At 41.2% G+C, this 20,906-nt stretch overlaps 2 protein-coding genes across 5 annotated transcripts in view; both read left to right on the top strand.

Annotated features, from left to right (window-relative positions):
- Positions 1-8,053, top strand: part of ZNF148 (zinc finger protein 148) — a 41,468-nt gene extending 33,415 nt beyond the window's left edge. For all 4 annotated transcript variants that reach the window (XM_027637073.1, XM_027637075.1, XM_027637074.1 and 1 more), the window contains one exon: positions 232-8,053. In XM_027637073.1, the coding sequence (XP_027492874.1) occupies positions 232-1,821 (1,590 nt within the window). In that variant the 3' untranslated portion in view covers positions 1,822-8,053. The remainder of the gene's footprint in view (positions 1-231) is intronic.
- A 7,812-nt stretch (positions 8,054-15,865) lies between these two features.
- The window catches only part of SLC12A8 (solute carrier family 12 member 8), a 51,048-nt gene continuing 46,007 nt past the window's right edge, over positions 15,866-20,906 (top strand). Inside the window, exons 1-2 of the mRNA XM_027637476.1 lie at positions 15,866-15,916; positions 19,992-20,215. Coding sequence (XP_027493277.1) covers positions 20,144-20,215 — 72 coding nt within the window. The 5' untranslated portion in view covers positions 15,866-15,916; positions 19,992-20,143. The remainder of the gene's footprint in view (positions 15,917-19,991; positions 20,216-20,906) is intronic.

The raw sequence follows: 20,906 nt of genomic DNA, 5'->3' as shown, positions 1-20,906 counted from the left end.
CACACATAAATGTATAACAAATGTTGTTTCTGTTAAAGTGGGCATTCTTGGTGCACAGAGGCACGGCTGGCTGTGCTTGATTTTATTGACTGTGTACTGCTGTTTGACACTTCATTAGAAATTGCTAAAGTAGATGAATTGTCAAGTAAATCTGTTAGAATGAAAGGTTTCTTTCTGCTAATATATTTATTTTTCCCTAATAATAATAATCCCCATCGTCATCTTTTTCAGTATTTCTCCAGGACCGATCGTGTGCTGAAACACAAACGTATGTGCCATGAGAACCGCGAGAAGAAACCGAACAGAAGTGCCACCAAAGTTGGCTTTTTGCCATCAGAGGAAGATTCTGGTTTCTCAACGCCTATGAAAGACAGCTCCTTGCCAAAGAAGAAAAGGCAGAAAACAGAGAAAACAAAATCTGGGGATAAGGAAAGTTCAGATAAATCGGAACACAAGAAGGACAAAAATGACTATTTGCCTTTGTACTCCTCCAGTACTAAAGTAAAAGATGAATATATGGTAGCGGAGTATGCTGTTGAGATGCCACATTCTTCGGTCAGTGGAACGCACTTAGAAGAAGCAAATTCTGGAGAAATACACCCACCTAAGCTTGTTCTCAAAAAGGTTAACAAGAGGAGTCTAAAACAGCCACTCGAGCAAAGTCAAACCATTTCACCTTTGTCTACATATGAAGACAGCAAGGTTTCAAAGTATGCCTTCGATCTTGTGGATAAGCAGAGTTTACTGGACTCTGAAGGTAATGCTGACATTGATCAAGTGGACACATTACAGGAGGGGCCCAGTAAACCTGTACACAGCAGCACTAATTATGATGATGCAATGCAGTTCTTAAAGAAAAAGAGGTATCTACAAGCAGCCAGTAACAACAGTCGAGAATATGCCTTGAATGTAAGTACCATAGCATCTCAACCTTCAGTAACACAGGCAGCTGTGGCCAGTGTCATTGATGAAACTGCTACAGCCTCAATATTAGACACACAGGCGCTGAATGTTGAAATTAAAGGTAACCATGACAAAAATGTCATTCCAGATGAGGTACTGCAAACTCTGTTAGATCATTATTCACACAAGGCTAATGGACAACATGAGATCTCTTTCAGCGTGGCTGACACGGAAGTGACCTCCAGTATATCAATCAATTCCTCTGAGGTATCTGAGGTCACCCAATCTGAGACGGTTGGAACAAGCTCTCAAGCTTCCTCATCAGATAAAGCTAGTATGTTACAAGAATATTCAAAGTTTTTACAACAAGCTTTGGACAGAACTAGCCAAAATGATGCCTATTTGAACAACCCGAGCCTTAATTTTGTGACTGATAACCAGACTCTTACAACCCAGCCAGCATTTCCTTCCATGGAGAAGGTCTACACATCTATACCTGTCAATAGCTTTCGATCAGGAATGAACTCTCCATTAAGAACAACTCCAGACAAGTCTCATTTTGGACTAATGGTTGGTGATTCGCAGCACCCTTTTCCCTTTTCAGGTGATGAGGCAAATCATTCTTCTTCCTCCTCTACACAGGACTTCTTGGATCAAGTAACTTCTCAGAAGAAAGCAGAGGCACAGTCTGTTCATCAAGCATATCAAATTAGCTCCTTTGAGCAGCCCTTTAGAGCTCAGTACCATGGGGCAAGAGCTGGAATATCATCTCAGTTTAGCACTGCCAATGGACAGGTGAACCTTCGGGGACCAGGGACAAGTGCTGATTTCCCAGAATTTCCCTTGGTGAATGTAAATGATAGCAGAGCTGGGATGACTTCTTCACCTGATGCCACAACGGGCCAGACTTTTGGCTAAGAAATCTTTGTAAATAATACTGGCACTTTAGAACACATTTGTCAAAAGGGGGTTGCTCTGTAAAAGATGGAGTTCTGTACAGCTTTTAAGAGCGCTATGTTAAAACAAAAGTAAGCTGATATTAGCAAGACCAATAACTGCTTCTTTTTTTTCCTTTTTCTTTTTTTTTTTTTTAAATTTTTCGGTTAGCCACCAGTAATTGAACTGCCTGATGTTGGTGCCCCTATCAAAGGCAGTTTATTATTCACTTGTTTGAGTCCAGAAAATATTTTACCTTCTATGAAATTTAAAATAAAATCCCCAGGTAAGACTTTCCCCCATGATTGTTTCCTTGCTGGTTTCCTTGTATACTTTGGGAGGACAGTTATTGTCTGATATTATTCACATTGTCATTTCTAAGCTTGTCAGCACAGTCATTGCTCTTCAGCAGGGAATCAACATGTACTAAACACACAGAATAAACAAGTAAGTTTCAAAGGTCAAGCAAAAACGGCTTTAAAAGATGGCGTTTTCTAGAAGAATAATCTTCAATCTCTCAAAAAAAGTTTTAGATCATGTGCCCTTTATTTCTGCTTTGCATTACCTTGAATTGTGTTTGGAGGGAAAAAAAATGAATTCTGATAGACTAACTCTACTATTTAAAATTCTAATTAATTTAAAATACTTTAAACACTTTTTTAAAGCAGAATGCCTAACTGCTAAAGCCTTTACTTCATTCCTGAAGTAATGTGTATTTCTTTGTACAGCTGAATCTAGATGTAACTTTTTAATGACTTTTTCATACACAGATACCAAGATTTTGGAGTTTTAGTTAAAATACTCTATAGATGACATTCCCAATTGCAAAATGCTTACACAGACTGTGTATTCCAAGATTTAAAAGCTTAATTGTACCTTACCCTCCGTACTCATAACGATTAACATAGAGCACTTAGCCAACTTGATAGTTTTCGATTTCTCAAAAAAATAAAACCATTTTGAGATTTTTAGGTTTGATACGGTTGCATCATTTTCATCTCACACAGCTCCAGTAATTCTCTTCAATACACTTGAGATTGAGTATCCTTAGCTTCTCTAAAAACTGTTTTGATTCTCTGTCTGGCATTTTGACAATTCAGACCATTAAATTTATTGAAGTATCCCTGAAAGCTGAAGAAGCAGGCATTCAGATTCCCTACCTTTTTAGTGTTTGCTTAGTGAAAGTCATTACAATTTTACCAACCCCAAACCGGTGAATGATGCTAGTGAACAGGATTTCTTTTTCCAGCCTAGGAGAGTGATCAGAAGTTTTCGTTGCATTTCACAGTATAAATAAACAACAAAGTTTATCCCTGTACCACGAATATGTTTTTTTGAATAGTACTTTGTCTTGAAGTATACGGTATGGTACGATAAGTAGTTCTGTGTGCATTTTTAAGGTGGTAAGATTTGAGTAGCCTAACTATTGTGTAGTTTAAGTTAACAAGTTACAGATTTTTGAACTGTAATGTTCATTCTATTGCACCTTCCCTAAAGGGACACTGTCTGGTAGTTTAAGGCAGTTTAAGCCTCATGTAGGCTGATTAACCAGGGAAAAATACACACACACACACACACACACACACATATAGGTAGGTATGTTTATGGTGATTTTTTAAAAATAGGATTGCATACATGCTTCTACAGTGCTGTTGCTAGCTGGTATCTCTCAGACAAAGCCATCAGATAGGAGAAAAGACTGCATCTCAAGGGGCTGAAATATATTCTGTCTTTTAAGAAAGGACTTGAGCGGGACCTAGAACAATTCCCATCTCTTCTGAAAGTAGTAGCAATATTTTTCTTAATTTTCATTGCCAGGAAACTGATCCCACTCTTTATCTTTTCCTCCCTGGTAGCACTAATACAGCACTAACTTCACGTGGTACAGTTGAGGGAGAAAGGGTATTTATTATCCATAGCTTGCTTCTCTTATTGGCAAGAAATACAATTTATGTAAACTTATTTCTTAATTCTTTTGTATAAGAAAACAGGTTCTGTTTTGATTTGTTGACCCCTCTGTATAATACAATAAGGTGTTTCGGTGTGCTATGACTTACCAGTAGTTTTGCCCAAATATTTGGCCCAAAGTTAAAGAGCGGGCATCAGGAGAGAAAAGTAAATTCCTTTTGGATTATTGATGATACATTTAAAGAAATTTCTTTGAAAGAATATTTTTAAACTGATTCATGCCTATCTGTTTTTCTTCCTTTATGGTCAGTTTGGTTTTTTCACTTTCTATTCTATGTTGCACAGAAATAACATATATGGCCCCTATACACAGGAAGCCACTTCTTGTAATGCATATTTTGAGTGTTTCATTTCCATGACATCTTTGCTTGTGCTGTCTGAATAATACTGTGTTGGCATCTTTGCTCTCATGCCCTGATGCTGCAAGTAGATGGCCATTAATTGTACTATTTGTTGAATACAGCAAGGAACAGAAGGAAAAAAAAGGCCTGGTTATTACTGCACTGCCCTGGCCCCATAGGGAGGTAAGAGGAATAAAGCCTCCTTCTCCCTAAGGAGGCTGACTCAGCTTTATTTGAAAAGGTTACTGCATTAATACTCTGCTGGGAGAAGGTGATTTAAGAGTAAGGGAGAGTCGCTCTCACTTCATCCCATCTCCACACTTAGGAATTGCTCCATGGGAGCATGAGGGAGCAAGCTGTTGTACAGAGTGAAGGAACTTGCTCTTCCTGCAGCCAAATGGGAGTCACCTGAGGAACTGTTATCCCTTATGTCAGAACTCATTCCCTAGCCTGCTGCTGAGCCATTCCAGCTACACTCTGTGCCTTAGGACAGGCTGTGAAGTCCCCGTCTAAGCCACAGGGACTATCCCATAGGGTTCTTCCACGTGTACAATTAAAAGTGATGTGAGTAGTTGATCCGCTGATGCGTGAAGCTTTCTGCACTGGAGGAGTTAGCCAAATATACTGCTATGATTTAGGTTTAACTCAGTAAAAAGCTCTTGCTTGTTTAATAATGACATTATTTAATAATGTCTTTCACCGCTCACGTTTTGCTGCTTTTAATCTACAGATGCTCATTCTTCATGTTGATCTGGTCACTGTTCATTTTTTTTAGTTTTTCATGTATGTTTGGAAAAAAGCAACTTCGGTTTTCTGCTCTGTTCTTGTACTGATGCTGTTCAGTCAGTCAGCACAAGGCTGGGGTGAGTGTGTGTATTCCCCTGAGCCAACAACAGACATTCTTAATGAAAGGTCACGTAAGCACCAAATGTGTGTGTGTGTGTAAGGTGGACATTTTGGGGATATCTACTAGTGACAGAGCAGTGATAATTTTAAAAAAAGAGGAAACTGATTACATTTATTAACAAACTATATATATACACAATACATGTGTGTATATATATAAATATATAAAAATATATACGCACTTATTAATAGGCCATATTTTGGTCCTAAATTACTTGACAGTGTCCCTTTTAGCATGAATCTTTTGATATGTTTTACCATTAATATAACAGACAATGAAGGAATCAGCTTGTAATGGTATACTAATAGGCATTTACATTTTCTTCCTTTGATTTGAGAATGAATTAATCATAAATGACAAGTTTTGGGGAGAAGGATTAACCATGTGTATTACTGTATGTTGGTTTACGAATAACAACATAAACAATTTCAATTGGATGATAAAAGAACCATGTTTATGATCTTGTGTCTCCTAGTGTTGTCTTTAGGAAAATTGTGTTTCAAGAAGAAAATAGGACAAGGAAGTATTCATGTGAAATAACAACTTGTATTATTTTTATATTATACTTGTCAGTTTTTTGGATGATGGGAGCTTTTCATTGTTAATTGAGAAGTACAGTAAAATCTTGCTAATTCGCTGACTTCTAAACGGAGCATCCAGTAGGTTTCTACATCCCTGATGGTCTCTTCCCACCTCTCTGCAATGGTCTAAAACGTACTGTAGCGAGGTCTCATACAATAATACTGTACTACTTCACCCAAGTATACTACAGCATCTACATTAGTATACTGGGAGATAGAAGGAGTATTGAAAACTAAATTACAGTTGTCAAAATAAATGAACAAAGTACATTTTGTGATGTGACATCCTTGCTTTTGTTGCCTGCTTCTTCGCTATTTTCAAAATTGTCATTTTTAAAGGGTTTCTAAGACATTGCTGCGAATTATTGGGGTTCTACTGTAACTTTTGGAGTTTATTCTAAAGTATTCATGTTCTCCTATGAAAACTTTCCACTTGGACAGATACATTATATTCCACGCTTGATCAGAATATTTTTATAGTATTTGTATCATGTGTAGTAACTATTTGAAATGAACCAGAATATTTGGATGAATTCACTCTGAATTTTGCAGCATTGGATTACTTTATGTATGTATATTTGCTAACTAAATTTTCTTGGCTTTGAGAGCTTTGATTTTTATTCTTCTTTGTTTGCTTGTTTTAATACTGTTACAAATTGCAGGGAAAAATCCTAATACTCCTGGGAATCCAGTTGGAAATGTTAACAGGCAGGAATATGCTTATGCCGTCGGTACCAGTACGCATGTGAACTTTCAAATTACATGGTCGGTACTGAAGCAAATGAATAATGCCACAGTTTCATAGAGTTAAATGTTTTACTAAAATGAAGCCTTGTAACTTTGAAAGTTCATTCGACTTATGGTAATGCATGTTTATGTCAGGCATGTAATGCATTTAGCTGAAACTCACTTTGCAAAGGACAAGCACTAAGAAAGTATTACTGCTAATGAAAAGATGTGTCTAAGTTAAAATTTAAACTTTTCTTCAAGTTTAATTTGCTTTGTGTCAGGGAAATAAATTTATAGTCGCTTTTGCTCTACTCGACCTACAAAACCTTCTGTTTCCTTTCTAAAATTACATCTTTTGGTAGGAAACACAAACTGAGGCAAGCAAACATTTCTAAGACTTGTTTCTTGCTTTCCTTAATCCAATGGATGGAAAGGTAATATTGTGTAAACAACATTATTTTATTTTTTTATGCAATACCATGCTGTAAATATGATTTATCAAATAAGGATGTACCTATGATTGAATCTTTGATTCTGCACAGCTAGAGTTTATATATAAATATAAATGTGTCTTGACAATCAAGGACTTATGTCAGTCTTCCTTTATGACGTTTCTTATTGTTATGCATTCCATTTGTTTGACTTGAGTATTTGTATTGTCTGTAAAGTATGTAATGTTTTTATAGCTTGTTTAAAACAAACAAAAAAAGCCTGTAAATATGAACTGATCACAGTACTGCTCTGTTAGAAGGCATAAGATGATGTACTGTTTGTAAGCAATAATACATGACAGTGCTAACTTGACAAGTAGCATAAGGTTTAGTTCCAAAAATACCTTTGGGAGTTAATAGCCTTGTTTGAGTTAATGAATATTCTTAATCACTTTTTTATAAATAAATTCAAACGTCCTCCTGCTGGAATATATAACATTGTTTACACAGCACAATTTCAGTCACAGAGAGGACAGTCTTTAGATCTATGGCTTCATCCGTACACACTTTGAGTAAGAAATGAATGGCTTGGCTGCACTTCTGCGAGATGAGGAAGACTGCAAAAGTTGAATAGCTGTGTCTCTAAAGGATGAGAGATACTATTCTGCTTCTGTGCTGATTCCTGACAGTTCCTCTACTTAATTTGGAGTCTTTTAAGTCCTGATATTGAACTGGTGAGACTGGGGCCTCCCATAGAAAGGAGTAGTTCTCTTCTTATTTCATATGAAGATAAACAGTGAACTTAGGAGTCACCTCGTCATTTGAGTTGCATATTTTTCAAATTATGAGCTATGAGATGTTGAGATGGGTTTATTCTGATAAATAAACTAAATGTCAAACTTATAGTTTGAATCGAATAGGTATTAGACTGTACAGAGCAGCATAACTATTTGAACAGTCATCACTGCTTTAGAACCTCCCCCCCAATTTATAAATGTATATGACCTACATTTTATAGAAAAAGAAATGTTTTTAAATGCTAGTCATTTATATAATATGTGCTTTGAAGGATTTGCTAGTCCACTTCTGTCACTTTTAGTACACTGGTATCTTTTATATGTAATGTATGCTTTTTATTATTATAATTATTATAATTATTATTATTGTAGTAAAACATTTCAGTAGGAGGAATTTTGCAACAGTATGAGGGGTTGAAATTTTCATTGTCAGAAATGAATTATACTGGACTTTGTCTTTGTAGTCTTGTCTTTCTTTAATTGCTGTCTGGGAGGGAACTTGGTATTCAAATAAAGCAAGTGACTTCCTTTTATTTTGAAGGCATACTAAATAGTGCTGAATTGGATATGAAAATATAATGAATTTGAAGACAGAGAAATTAGTACAAAATCTAGTGTACAGAAGAAATTGTGTTATGAAAAACTTTATGATATATATAGTGGAACACTGTTACAGTGAATTTCTGATATAGTGTTATTTTCTGAAGTCAATATGCCTTCTTTGTATTTCAATTAATTAAAAAAAAAGATAATTTGTATAGATAAATTTAGGACAATAGGTTTATTTCAATTATTATACAGTATTTCTTTATCCTACAACATCTATTCCGTCCCTTTGTTATCAGACAAAAGACCGTAACCTGAATTCCATCAGTTAAAGTATGTATATAGGTGAGAGATGGTTTTATAGGAACCTGAAGAGTATGAATTTGTATATTCCTTATGTTTCTGACAGAAATCAGTATGTGAGTCTCTCATTATTCCTGTGAAATGAGGAATTTCCTGATACCAAGAGGAGTGTGTGTTTGTGTGTGTGTGTGTGTGTGTGTGTGTGCACATAGGTACACGGAAGATGTTTGGGTCTCATGGCAAAAATGATACAAATATAAAAGGATTTAATGTAGTTCAACATATGACTTACATTTAATATGTAAAAGAAACATTTAAATTTCATAATTCAAAAAAAGACAAAAATAGTTTTGCAGGAAACAAAACTATTTGGATAGCAAGCTTGACCAAATGAATTTTTTTGGTTAAACTTGATATATTTTAAAGGATTCTATTTCTGCCTTTATTTCTGCCCTAAAAGCAACTTAAAATATTTTGGGAGTTATTCTTCCTGTTCATTTGACTGTGAGTGTAATTTATATCATGGTTTACAAAATGTGGCATGAAGGATTGGATTGTTCTATCTGTATAATACAATGAAAGATTGCTTTTTTTTTTACATAATCATGGTGAATGGTATTGTATTCTTAGGACTGATTTATTCATTAAGTGACTTAATGAGTTTCATCACTTTTGACGTTATTGTTTTCTTATGGTTAACTTAGTCTTTTGGGGTTTATAATACCCTTCTATGTATTGTGATACTAAGGGAAGTTATGTTTTTGCTTTATTTTTAATTAAACTAATAGTTTGATAATTTATATTTGCAAATGATGCATTTTAAATGTGGTCACTTGCTGTTTGAAAAATAAAAATATAGAATACTGTTTTATGAATAGACTTAGCAGTATTTTTCATGTTAGATAGTTTCGAACAAAATCTGCTTTCTTAATGAGACAGATGAAGACATGTAAAGATACATATCATTGTGAAGAACTGAAGTGGATACTTTTCAACAATTAAATGAAATATTTAAATATTGATTTGAGACATACAAAACTTATTTGGGTTTTCTTCTCCTTTGGATCTCACTGCCTCCTTTGATTACAGCAAACAGAATATCTGACCTTAACTTTAATCTTGGTTGTCTGAGAGGATTGCACTGGAATCACTTCAATAGAAACACCTAGTGTTAGACCGTCAGCTTTCCTTTTGTGATATTTGTTTGCACTGGAGGGAGTTTATTCAGTCCCAGCAACTCCTCATGATAAAGAGAACCAGGACTTCATTTGAATCTCAGTTGTAAGAAAGGTGAACTTGATTACTTAAGGTTTCAAGTCTGTTGTATAACAGCATGCCATGTGTGCTATATCATTTCATAGCATGTGTATATGGAGTATTTGTTACATAGATTTTTCTATTGTTGAAGCACGTATTTTGAGAAATATCGAAGATTATAGCATATATACACTTACAAAACCAGAAATATGCCCCATAGCATTAATTAAGTTTTTAAGTTAATTTAGTTTTCTCACCTTTATTTATTTGTGTGTTTAAGGCATTGTTTCCCTGAATCTTTTGGTAGGGTCCCTCTTGGTAAATACTCGATTTTTGTGCAATGCATGGCTCTGTTGATTTTACTTCATGTAAGAACAAGTTTTATGTAAGAAAGTGTTAAAAGTGGCACAATGCTTTTTAAAGAGAAAAAACAGTAGTGCAGTAGCATGTGAAGACTTGAACTGTGCTCAGATGAGCGCGGCAGGAGGAGCTGTGCGGGTCTGGGATGTCAGCAACCCCTCTCCTGGTGGGCCTGGAGCCTGCAGGGTCACTGCCTGGGCGTTCACCAGCCACCTTGGGGAACCTCCTCTGGGCAGCGGTGGCTGCAGGAGAGGAGCTTTTCATCTGGCCTCAGCCTAAACCCCCTCTGAGCTGACTGAATTTGCACGGTAGCAGAGAAAGGGCGCTCAGGAGAGTTGCTCTTCTGTCTTACCCAAGGACAGCAGCCCTAGCAGGGGTGGCCATGCATAGCCCAGGGTAGTCACTGACTACATCAGCACAGATGTTTTAGGAACTGGCCATGGGAAAGCTGCCGTTATTCAGTCCCCCTGAGCCGTTCTGCTGTCTCCTAGTGCTTTTGCATACCTCTGAAGTGTGGTGTGAATACAGCACCATGACTTGATATGACTTTGTTTCAATCTTACTTAACACGGTATGTTAACATCCAGCCAGTATAGTAACTACTTTCAATGGTTTCATGTTTAATATTTTTAAATTGTGGGTGGACTCTGCAACATGCCTGACAAAGTGTCTCTGTACTCAGCCACCCTGCTTGTCTTTATGTTCGCTTATATTAGTTATACTGATTTTTATTTGTTTTAGTTATACAATGGAAATAAGAAATCAAAACTGATCATTTCTGCATATTGGCTTACATGATTAAAATTGTCAAATAGTAAAGTGATACTGAAAACAAGATATTTTTCAATATTTTGATATTGAAAAGATTTGCCAGAAGCTACATTTTGTGTTGAGTGAGAAAAATAGTCTATTTAAATTGGCTTGCCTTTTTTTTTTTTTTTGCTAGAAGAAGGAAACAATTTTCTGTTAAAATAATTGGTTATTTGTGTATTTAGAGGCATTAGAGAATATCTAGCTGAAATTAGTATTTTTCTTGCACTGCACAGGGTAAACTATTTTGTAGCTTCAGGTTAGACAGCAGTTTATGATAAAGTTGAGCTATTTGGAGGTGGGTTGGCTTAGGGTAGTCTGGAAGAGTGTTCAAGTGTCCCATGTGTTGGTTACCTTCTGCATTGCACTTGCCAAATCAACAGAATATAGTCTCCGAGAGAATATTGTTTGCTTTTTTGTCTGCTTTAGTTGTCGAGACACGGAGTTTAAAGAAGAGAGCTGTCCACTGGCATAGGGAGTTAAGATGGAGCCCATGTGTGCTGTCCTTTCTGAAGCCACCAGCCCTGCCCTGGTTGCTCAGGTAAGTTGCCTCCTCCGCAGTGTCCTTCCCGTGTCACACCAGGGCTGGTCTTCAGGTTCCTGCTGCACCATCTGCTCCAGCTTTTCAGTTTCAAAGGCAGTCAAATGCATATGTGTTTGAGTCACTGGCAGAAATTAAATAGGATGGTTTGGTGAGGTTCCGTTTTAAAATGTGTGCGTGTGTGTCTTTTGCAGCAACATCACTTTGTGTGTGTAAGCAGCCATGCACATCGTGCAGAAAGCATGAGATCCAGTTCCTACCTCCTGTATTTGAACTTCTGGATGATTGCTGGATGTACAAGTCACTGTTGTTTTTTTCTGCTTAGAGTCCATCTCCCTGGGCAATTTCTGCCTGTCTCCTGTCTTCCAGGAGAGCCAAGACATGTTGCTGCGTGATCGCTCTGTGTTATTTTATTTGGCCAGCGGCTGCACCTTTCAAGCTTCTTGCCTAGAAATGTGGGTGCCTAGTCCCAGATCAAGCTTTGTGCTGATATCTTTTGAGACAGATCAGTGCATTGCCAGTAGCTTGTACATAGCTGCCTTAATTTAGAGGAGGTGATACCTTCTCAGCTGCATAGCCTGAGAGAGGTAAGCTGGCCTGGCTATAGAAATGCAAGCAGTGGCACTGAACATGTGTTAGTTTTCACTTTTATTTATATATATATATATTTTTGTTCTTATTCTCATGGTCAGATGTGATCATTAGTGCCATTTCACAGAGGCAGAAGTAACAGAGCTTTTGTAACTGCTGTTAGATCAAAAGCACTAGCCTGGACTAACTGAAATGAAGAGGATCCATTTTTTTCACAGTGTGATTTATAAAAAAATATTTCTCTGTTGTAATATGAATAATGACTGTTCAAAATGTGTTATACTCTGAAATGTCTTCAGGAGCAGCACTTCTATAATCGGTCTTTCTTGTCACAAGATAAACTGAGTCATGAGAGACGATAAAGCAACGACTGCGAGTGCTGGGAATGTTCAGGGTAATTGCGAGGTAATCTCGACCACGCAGTGCTGTGTAAGAACAAAGCAGAGGATGACATCAGAAGCTGAAAGGATGACTTATTTGTTTTCTCTCAAGTCCTGTGTTTTCTTCCATTTCTCTTGCCAGTTCCTGAAATCATCTTTGTTACAAAGCTAATTATAGACAGAACAGCCTAAGAAAGTTACAGCTCAGAAAGACGGATAAGCGAGCACAAGGATACCACTGGGACAAAATTATCTTTTTGTGCAAACCAGGACTCAGAAAGGGGGATTTTCTTTAAAACAACATTTGTTACCTTAAAGGAAAGTGTCAAATCAAAGTGAACAGGATGATTGATCAGTCTCCTAGTCAAACGTAGCTAGAGTGATGGATGTTGCAGCCAGTTGAAAATGAGCTCTAAGGACAGTGCGAGTCCCCACAGCGTGTGTGGAAATGCACTTTGGCAGCGTCAGCTCTCACAGAGTTGTTTCCTGAAAATCCACTTTAAGGAATTGAAACAAGAATGTTGTAGTGATGGTCAGGTACTATATTGATAACTGCTGTTACACACACTGAGCAACATCAGGTAAAAATCCATTTGAAAGGCAAAGTATTATACAGTTTGCAGCGATGAATGAACTTGAAAAAGGCTGGCTCTTCATTTAGTCTAGGAACATCCTCTACGTGTCACAGCATGTTTTACTGTTGATCTAGGATTTGTAGGTCATTAAGCAATGTGATTAGCTAAATTGTGTAGTTTATTCACAGTCTGTGCTGTGTACATGGAAATTGCAGTTTGCTGTGTTGTAAGACATGTATGCCTGGCAGCTGAAGAAGATGGTGATGAGGTAGGTGGTAATTAACATCCATCCTACTAAGAATCAGTCCTTTCCACATTTCATAGGATGGCTCAGACCTGTGGATGTTTCAAATTCACATCTCTTGCTGACCAACCTCTGCGGTGCTACTTTCCCTGTTTCTGTGGACCACGTTTGTATCTTTGACACCTCTGTGGTGTTCCCATACTGGTTTTATCCCACATAACCTTTTGGCACCTTCCTTACTCTCTTATATCCATCTCCAGACTCCATTCCCTGGACAAATTTCCACCGACACCATATGGACTATGGAAAGTCTTCTCAAATCACAGTTCAGGATGTCTGATAACACAGGTCTGCCAGTCTTTGGACGGTCCATCTACCAGTCCTGAGGACCTATGTAACTTGAGGGAAAGGATTCCAGTTGGTCTGTGGAACTTGTAGTCCATTGATAGCCCTGAAAGCACTCAAGAATTGGACTTTGATAAAACAATTGTAACTTTTATTTTCATTTTTCCCCCTTTTATTCCCAGTAGAGCTAAGGTACTCAGCATAATGAGAGAGAATTTTATCTGGGACTTGTAAAAAACTTTCTCAAATGGTTTGTGTTGGTTTTCCTGGAAGGTGGTGTAGACCCTGAAGCAGTGTGGAGGAAGGCCCGCATGAAGATGCTGGTTGCTGAGCCAGCTGTGAGTCATGCAGCCATCCTGAGCATGCACTGAGGGAATTAATACCATTCCACATCATCACATATTCATTACAAGTAAGCTAAGTTGGAGCCACTTCTCTTGCCTTTGTGCTACCTTATTATTTTCAAAGTCTGTTCTTTAAAGAAAGCAAACTGCTGTGCATGTGACTGCCACTGGTTGATTGCCTTTGGAGATGGGACAGTTTATGCCAGTTATGGTTTTCTTCACGTGCTGAGTATGGAAAAGCATTGTGCTCCTCCAAAACACACACAGCCCTGCTGAAGGAATGCTCCTTCTCTTGGAAGGATTCTCTTGCCAAGAAGGAAAATGTTGAAAATTGCCATGTCTTAAATAGGAGCAGACAGAGCTCAACACCAACCACTTCTGAAAGTGCTTCTTAGCAGCAGTGCTTGGTGATTTTAATGTGTCAGTGCGGTCCTTGAAAATACCTTTTGCTGGAATTCAGCTGTACTTCTTTCCAGTGAGGAGACAGGATTTCCCAAAGAAGTGTTCAGCAGTGGGGAGTGGCCATGGCAACTAGCCCAAGAAACTTCTTTAGCACTTGCCTTGTGTGCACATGTGTGTAGGGGTAAATATGCCTGCAGGCAGGTGACAGGGCTTGGTCCTCAGGGAATTAGTGACTCTTCATCAGTTCTGCAACAAATCGAACATACTTATTTCAGATTTTGCACTGGCCCTCAAGATAGGAGAATCTGGCTGAACCTGTTCCCTGGTAGTTGTACAGAGTGTAAAAAGGGAGCTGCAGGAGAGCTTTTGAAATATTCCAGGAATGGAATATCCTGGGGAGATACCCATAGAATTGGGATTGTTCAGTCTGGGAAGGAGGCTTAGGGGTGACCTAATTGCAGCCTTACAGTACCTGAAGGGAGCTGACAATAAAGATGAAACTATTTACAAGAGCATGTAGTGACAGGACAAGGGGGAACGGCTTCAAACTGAAGGAGAGCAGGTTTAGATTAGATATAAGAAATTCTTTACTGTGAGGGTGGTGAGACACTGGCACAGGTTGCCCAGAGAAGCTGTGGATGCCCCAACCCTGGAAGTGTTCAAGGCCAGGTTGGATGCAGCTCTGAGCAACCTGGGATAGTGGAAGGTGTCCCTGCCCATGGCAGGGGGATTGGAACTGGATGATCTTTAAGATCCCCTTGAACCCAAACCATTCTGTGATTCTATGATTTCCTCAGGCTTCATCCTCCTTTGAGAAGTCATCTGTCTCCTCTGAACTCTTCCCTTCCTTTTCTGCCACTTGCTTGTCCTTGCTGTTTCCATCCAAGAGTGAAGGCTTGTTTACACTTTGCCGTGCAGGACACTCTGGAAAATCAGTGGGTTCACTAGGCTACATGGATGTCTTTTGTGGGTACTTTATTGAAAACTGAAATGGCCCTAGCACATTTTAGAAGTAAATGAAATCTGTGAATGCTGCATGAGCTCTAAGGAAGGGTGGTTCGCTCTAGATTTGATCCTGTTAACATCGAGACTGTCCAAAATTCGTGCCTTTAATTCAGATGGAGTTTTGCCTACGCAGGGTCACAGAATTTCTTGGCAGCCGAGGGCTGAGAAGTTACACTGGAGCGAGTTCCTATCGAGACCGAGATGTGCGGAATCAAAGTCCCCTTTCCCTGTGGCCAAGCGTTTCCTCCTGCCGCAACCGAGCAGCTATATCAATCTGGTTATTTATTTTTTATTTTTATTTTTTATCAGACTCCCGAGAATTGCAGATTCAGTGGAAGTCTGCTCCTAAACCCTCAGTAGTTTCCCACACCCTGCCATGCTCGTGCCGCCGCCGCGGGCGCTGCGGGGTCTCGGCGCTCCGGGAAGCAGCATCCGGCGTGTGTCCCACGGCCCCGGGTGGGACCTGCCCGAGCCGGGCAGATGCAGCCGCGGGGGCGGGCGCGGTGCCCGGGCAGACGTGGCAGCGCCCGGGGCCGCCCCGGCGGGAGGCGGCGCCGCGGGAGCGCGGGCCGGGGGCGGCGGCCGCGGGAAGGAGGGAGGGAGGGTCCGGGAGCCGCCAGGTGAGTGTATGCGGGGACACCCCCGGGCCGGGGGGGCACAAACCTGAGCGATGGGAACGGCCCGGGGACGGCGCAGGTGGTGCTTTGCCCGCTGGTCCCTCCGGCTCCGTCGGGGCGGAGGCGGCGCGGGGTGGGGGGGGGAGGTAAACGGGGGAAAGAGAAGCTAAAGAATCAAAGCCGGGGGGTGGGGGGGGGGGGAAGGAGGAAAAAGGGAAAAAAAAAGGGAAAAAAAAAAAAAAAAATTGAAATGAAAAAGGGGGGGGGGGTGTTAAAAAAAAAACCCTTTAAAAAAAAGGTAAAAAAATTAAAAGAGGAAACAAGGTAAAAAAAAAAAGGACAAAAGAAAAAAGGTACAAAAAAAAGGAGGGGAAAGACAGAAGAAAAGGGGGGGAAGGGGGGTGGGAGGAAAGCCTTTTAAAAAAAGAAAAAAAAAAAAGAAGAGGGAACAGGTAGTTGGAGCGCTCTCCGGGCAGGGTGGGCAGCGCGGTGCGGCGGTGGCCGCAGCCCTTGGCAGGGAGGTGTTGGCAGCGCCGCGCCCTCTGCAAAACTGAAGCCGTCCGGCCACACCGGGAAATTGAAGTTGCTGGGGAGAGCCCGGCTTGTTTCCCCACCTGTGGTGTTCCACAGCCTTCGTTACACTACAAAGATATGTGAAAACATAACGAGCTGGTGCAGTAAATGAGTAACTGGGAATAGCCAAGAGCTGCTCTGTGCGGCGTTACCTTCGTTGCTGTGGAAGCCACTTTATTTCCCTCTACTTCCCGCCTTCCTAAGAGTCGCCTAAATTAGGTGTTTTTAAGAACTTGACCTGGAGGAGAGTTGGGGGGATTTATTAAAACTAAAGTGCTGTTGGCTGCTGGGTCCCTTGAGGGAGGGAGGCTTTGGAATTGCCTCCTCTGGCAAGGACAGAGCCTTCGGAGGTCGTGGGACCACACGCAGTTGTGCTTGAGAAGGCGTTAACCTTTCCTCTTAAAAATCAGCCAGCTGTTGAGTAGCTCAGAGCAGCGACGCTTAGCTCAGAAATAGCTTTAATGTGATGATTAATAAAATAGTGCTTTGAAAGGATGTGGAGGGCACAGAAATTTGATCTATAGGAATCTGGGTTTGTAATTAAATATAGAAGTGTTGCAGGGAAAGGAGATGAGCCTTTGTAATGTTTTTGCAAGGTTTGCTAATGCTCTTCTGCTCTCTTGAATGCTAAATGGTATGGAAAGATTAAAACAGCCATTCGTCTTTAATTTATAGACTGGTAAGTGTATTTGGCAGGAACTTTAGGAAAAATAACATCAATTATCTCCCAAGCTAGAGGCTCACTTATATTAAATTGTGCCTGTTTGGTTTATTTGGCGTGCTGGTGTGTACAGCAGAAAAAGCTTCCTCAGGGTTGGTGACCTGGATAGATAATAGCGCACAAAAACATCCCTGTGCTGTGCAGCAGCTTAGGAACCACGCTGCGCTGGGACAGTACTGCATGGGGCAAGAGGGGGGCTCCTGCCACAAGGACTTTTCACTTGCAGACCCTAAATTGCAAAAAATTTGTTGCAATTGGATCGGGTTGTGGCTGCGTGTGCAGCGGCCGTCCTGGCATGTTTGTTCAGCTCTCGCTTCTGTGCTTTGTACCCCCTCCTGTGTTTGCTTCGGTTGCCTCCTAGGGATGAATGGATCAATGCATTGGGGAGGGATGTAAATAATTACAGAATTGAGTAAAAAGATTTCAGGCAGTTGGAAATGCCACAGAGGAGCAATAGCGGAGAGGCAATTTCCTGAGATTGTGGAGGAGAAAGATCTTACAGCAAGGTGAGCAGGAGCAGGGCTGAGCAGAGAGGGCTCCAGACCACAGGGCAGGAGATGGGTGTCCATGCAGAGAAAAAGGAAGCAAATGGTGGGGTAAGGGGATTTAAATGTCTTGCAAGGTGTGCTTCAGGTCTGAAATCCCTGCGTGCAGCCCTTCTTTCTGTATTTTGCAAGTTTCAGGTGGGTAATAGAGTGTATCAAACCTACACGTCGTTACACACTGGGCACGCTGAGTGAGTGGCTTCAGCCACTCTGAGCCCCTACACGGGGTCAGGGCCATGTCCTCCTGGGGTCCCTTCGTGGAGTAGCTTAGGAGAGCAAGGGGCTGCAAGGCTGCAGCCTCCCTGTTTTCCTACATCCAGACAGGATTGCTTTGGCAGACTGGAGTTTGGATGGCCCCAGTGACTGCTTTACTGAGTGAAGTCTCTATTGAGGAAGGACTGCACTGGGGAATCTTAGGAGAATATGGCTATTCAGTTGTAATCTTTTTTCACGTTGTGTATTTTCTTCCATTTTTTATTATTGTGGCTATTTGCATAAAAACATGAGCTTTGTTTCTTTGGAGTTTATCTGCTCCTGCTGCTTTTGCCCTGCTTGAAGCCCCAATCTCCCTGTAACAGCAACCATTTATGATATTGTGAGGGGTTATTTGCTTCAAAAAATGTGGAGGAAGCAGCAGGGAATCAATGAACTCTTATAGATTTGATGCTGCTTAACTGGCCACGTGGGCAGGGCGAAGAAAACCCTCCTGTGCTGACCATTGTACCCCAGCTGTAGGAGACCTTCTGCAGCTGAAACACAGTGGTGGAGCAGCGTCTGCTTTGGGTATTTACTATTGGGTATTTCAAAGTAGGGTAATAAGGGCAGGATGGTGAAAGTGCTGATCTGGGAGCTGGGATTCAGACTGATACAGAAATCCTGAGTGACACAAAGCGCTGTCTGTATGTCTCTGTCCCTGTGCAATAGGAAAAGCACATTTCTGTGGGTTGCTTTGTCTCCACAGCTTGCAAGCTTGAGGAGTGAGAGATTCCTACACTGTGCCCATAATTAATTTGGTGTCTGGTCTCAGGTAAGGTGTCCAGTCATTGGTACAAGCCTTCTGTGATCATGGTTGGTTCTTTTAAGCATGTAAGCTCAACTGGCCAGGAAACTTACCATCCCCAGGAGAGCCAACGATCCAGACAAACTTCCCTCTCCACAGTCATGGAGCTTGCTCCCCTCTGGCTGCAGCCCTCTTTGTCTTGCCTAGGCATGGTGTAACTATACTGAGGAATGGCCAAAAAGGCTCTGTTGACAACTGGTGAGGGAAGCTGTGGGTGGCTTGTTGATGGCCCTCACAAGAAAATTTGGGGGAAGTTAAGACTTGCAGCCAGCTGGAGGGAGGTGTACAAATGTACCTCTCTATTATTAGAGAGAGAACTTAATTTTAAAGACAACCTGATGAGAGAAGGAACCAGCAATTTCAAGGCAGAGAAATGCTTGTGCTAGCTTTCCCCTTCTGTAAAGATGGGTTTAGTTACCCCTGAAATAAAGCCTGATGCTGCTTTCTTGGTTACATACATGGTGTTGTTTCTGCCAGAGTCTGCCTGTGACAGATAGGAGTCTGAATTTGGGCCATTGCAGACAAGACTGTAGCTCCAAGGGTGGGTGTGACTGAAAAAAGGCTCCTGTACATCAGTACAGGGGATGGCTGAGAGCATCAGGAATGCAGAGTGTGAGTCTGTGGTGGTGAATGCCTTCCACTGCTCCAGTTTCATCTCTACATCGTGCTAGGAGAGGGGGCAGAGTGAGGTAACTCGCTTCTCAGGGGCAAGGTTACATTGGCAGGACCCTGGTCTGCAAAAGGTACAGCTGGAGGAGATGTGATCAAGGCTGTGAAATGATTGGTGGCGCTGGGAAGTAAATAATCCGTGTGTCCTCTGTCACTGGAGCACGGGGCCATGCAATGAAATTACCAGGCACCAGATTTAAAACCAAGGAGAGGAAATGCATTTTGCAGGCAACACACAGCGAAGTGCTACAGGATGCTGGGGACAGCAGGGGTGTGGATAGATTCAGGAAAGGCCACCAAGGGTTGTTAAATGTAGGAATGGTGGTAGAGCCTGTCCCAGGAGCAGGCCTTGGGAGGTGCTGGGGGAGCATTGCTCTCTGCTTGCTGTGGTGTCACCCTGTGGTTCAGCATCTGCTGTGAGCTGCTGTCGATTCCCTGTGGGTAATGGCCTTGTGCTTTGGCAGACTGAGAAAGCAGCAGTCATGTCTTCTGTCTTTCCTGCTTTCACAGTAAAGTGCAATAAAACCATGAATCTTCTACAATGGAGGATCCCGCACTGCAGGAATCTGACCGAGAGGAATAGCTGACTTTCCACTTGGATCAGCCTCGCCTGTGGTTGTTTTGGAGCTGTGCATTGGGCAGGCGGAGGCAACACAAAGGATATGATGTTCAGCCTGAATGCTCCCCAAAGTGAGGGTTATGTCCAAGAGCTCTTCCATGAGGAAGCACAGCAGGTATGTCAGAGAGCCATTTCCTTTCCCAAATTTCCATCTCCATGGTCTCTGCACTCCTCCTAGTCACCTCTGTGGGAATTGAACAGGACCAAAGTAATGACACTGCCCTTTGTTTTGATATGTAAATCTGAGGTGTATTATTTGCAAAGGGAAAGAGGTCAGAGGGAGCAGTTGCCATAGGAAAACTGTCATTTCCCTGGAGTTTCAGGTCTCAGTTCCAGCAATTCTGAAATTCACTGTGCCCCCAAGTACCAGAGTCCTGTGTCTCCTCTAGAAACAAAGTGACCTTATCAGAGATGACTGTGATGGGAAGACCATCTTAATCTGCTCTCTTGGTCCCAGCTGGTCCTACCTGGTTTGTCATCTCCTGTAAGAGACTTCTCCCATGCACCAAGGACCCTGCTTGCCTTGGTGGGGTGTTTGGAAGGGACAGGAGGAGAAACTCAGTACAGCTGCAGGCTCTGTAAAGGACCCTTGAATGATGGTTTTGGTTCATGTAATGGGGTTAATTCACTGAGCCTGAGTGGGGCTCTGTTGCTGCTTATCCTACAAGAATATAAATAGGGTATCGCAGGGAACATTCTCTTTCAGGGCCCAGGGATCCCAACATCCCTACTGCCCCTTTATCTTAAAGGCAGCTTGCAGCAAAGGGCTGCCTTAGCAGCTGTTGGTGGCTGTCCCACTGTTGGTG

Source organism: Corapipo altera, unplaced genomic scaffold, assembly GCF_003945725.1.
Source record: "Corapipo altera isolate COAL_440 unplaced genomic scaffold, ASM394572v1 45, whole genome shotgun sequence".
Taxonomy (NCBI): Eukaryota; Metazoa; Chordata; class Aves; order Passeriformes; family Pipridae; genus Corapipo; species Corapipo altera.
This window is presented reverse-complemented; position numbering and strand designations above follow the sequence as displayed.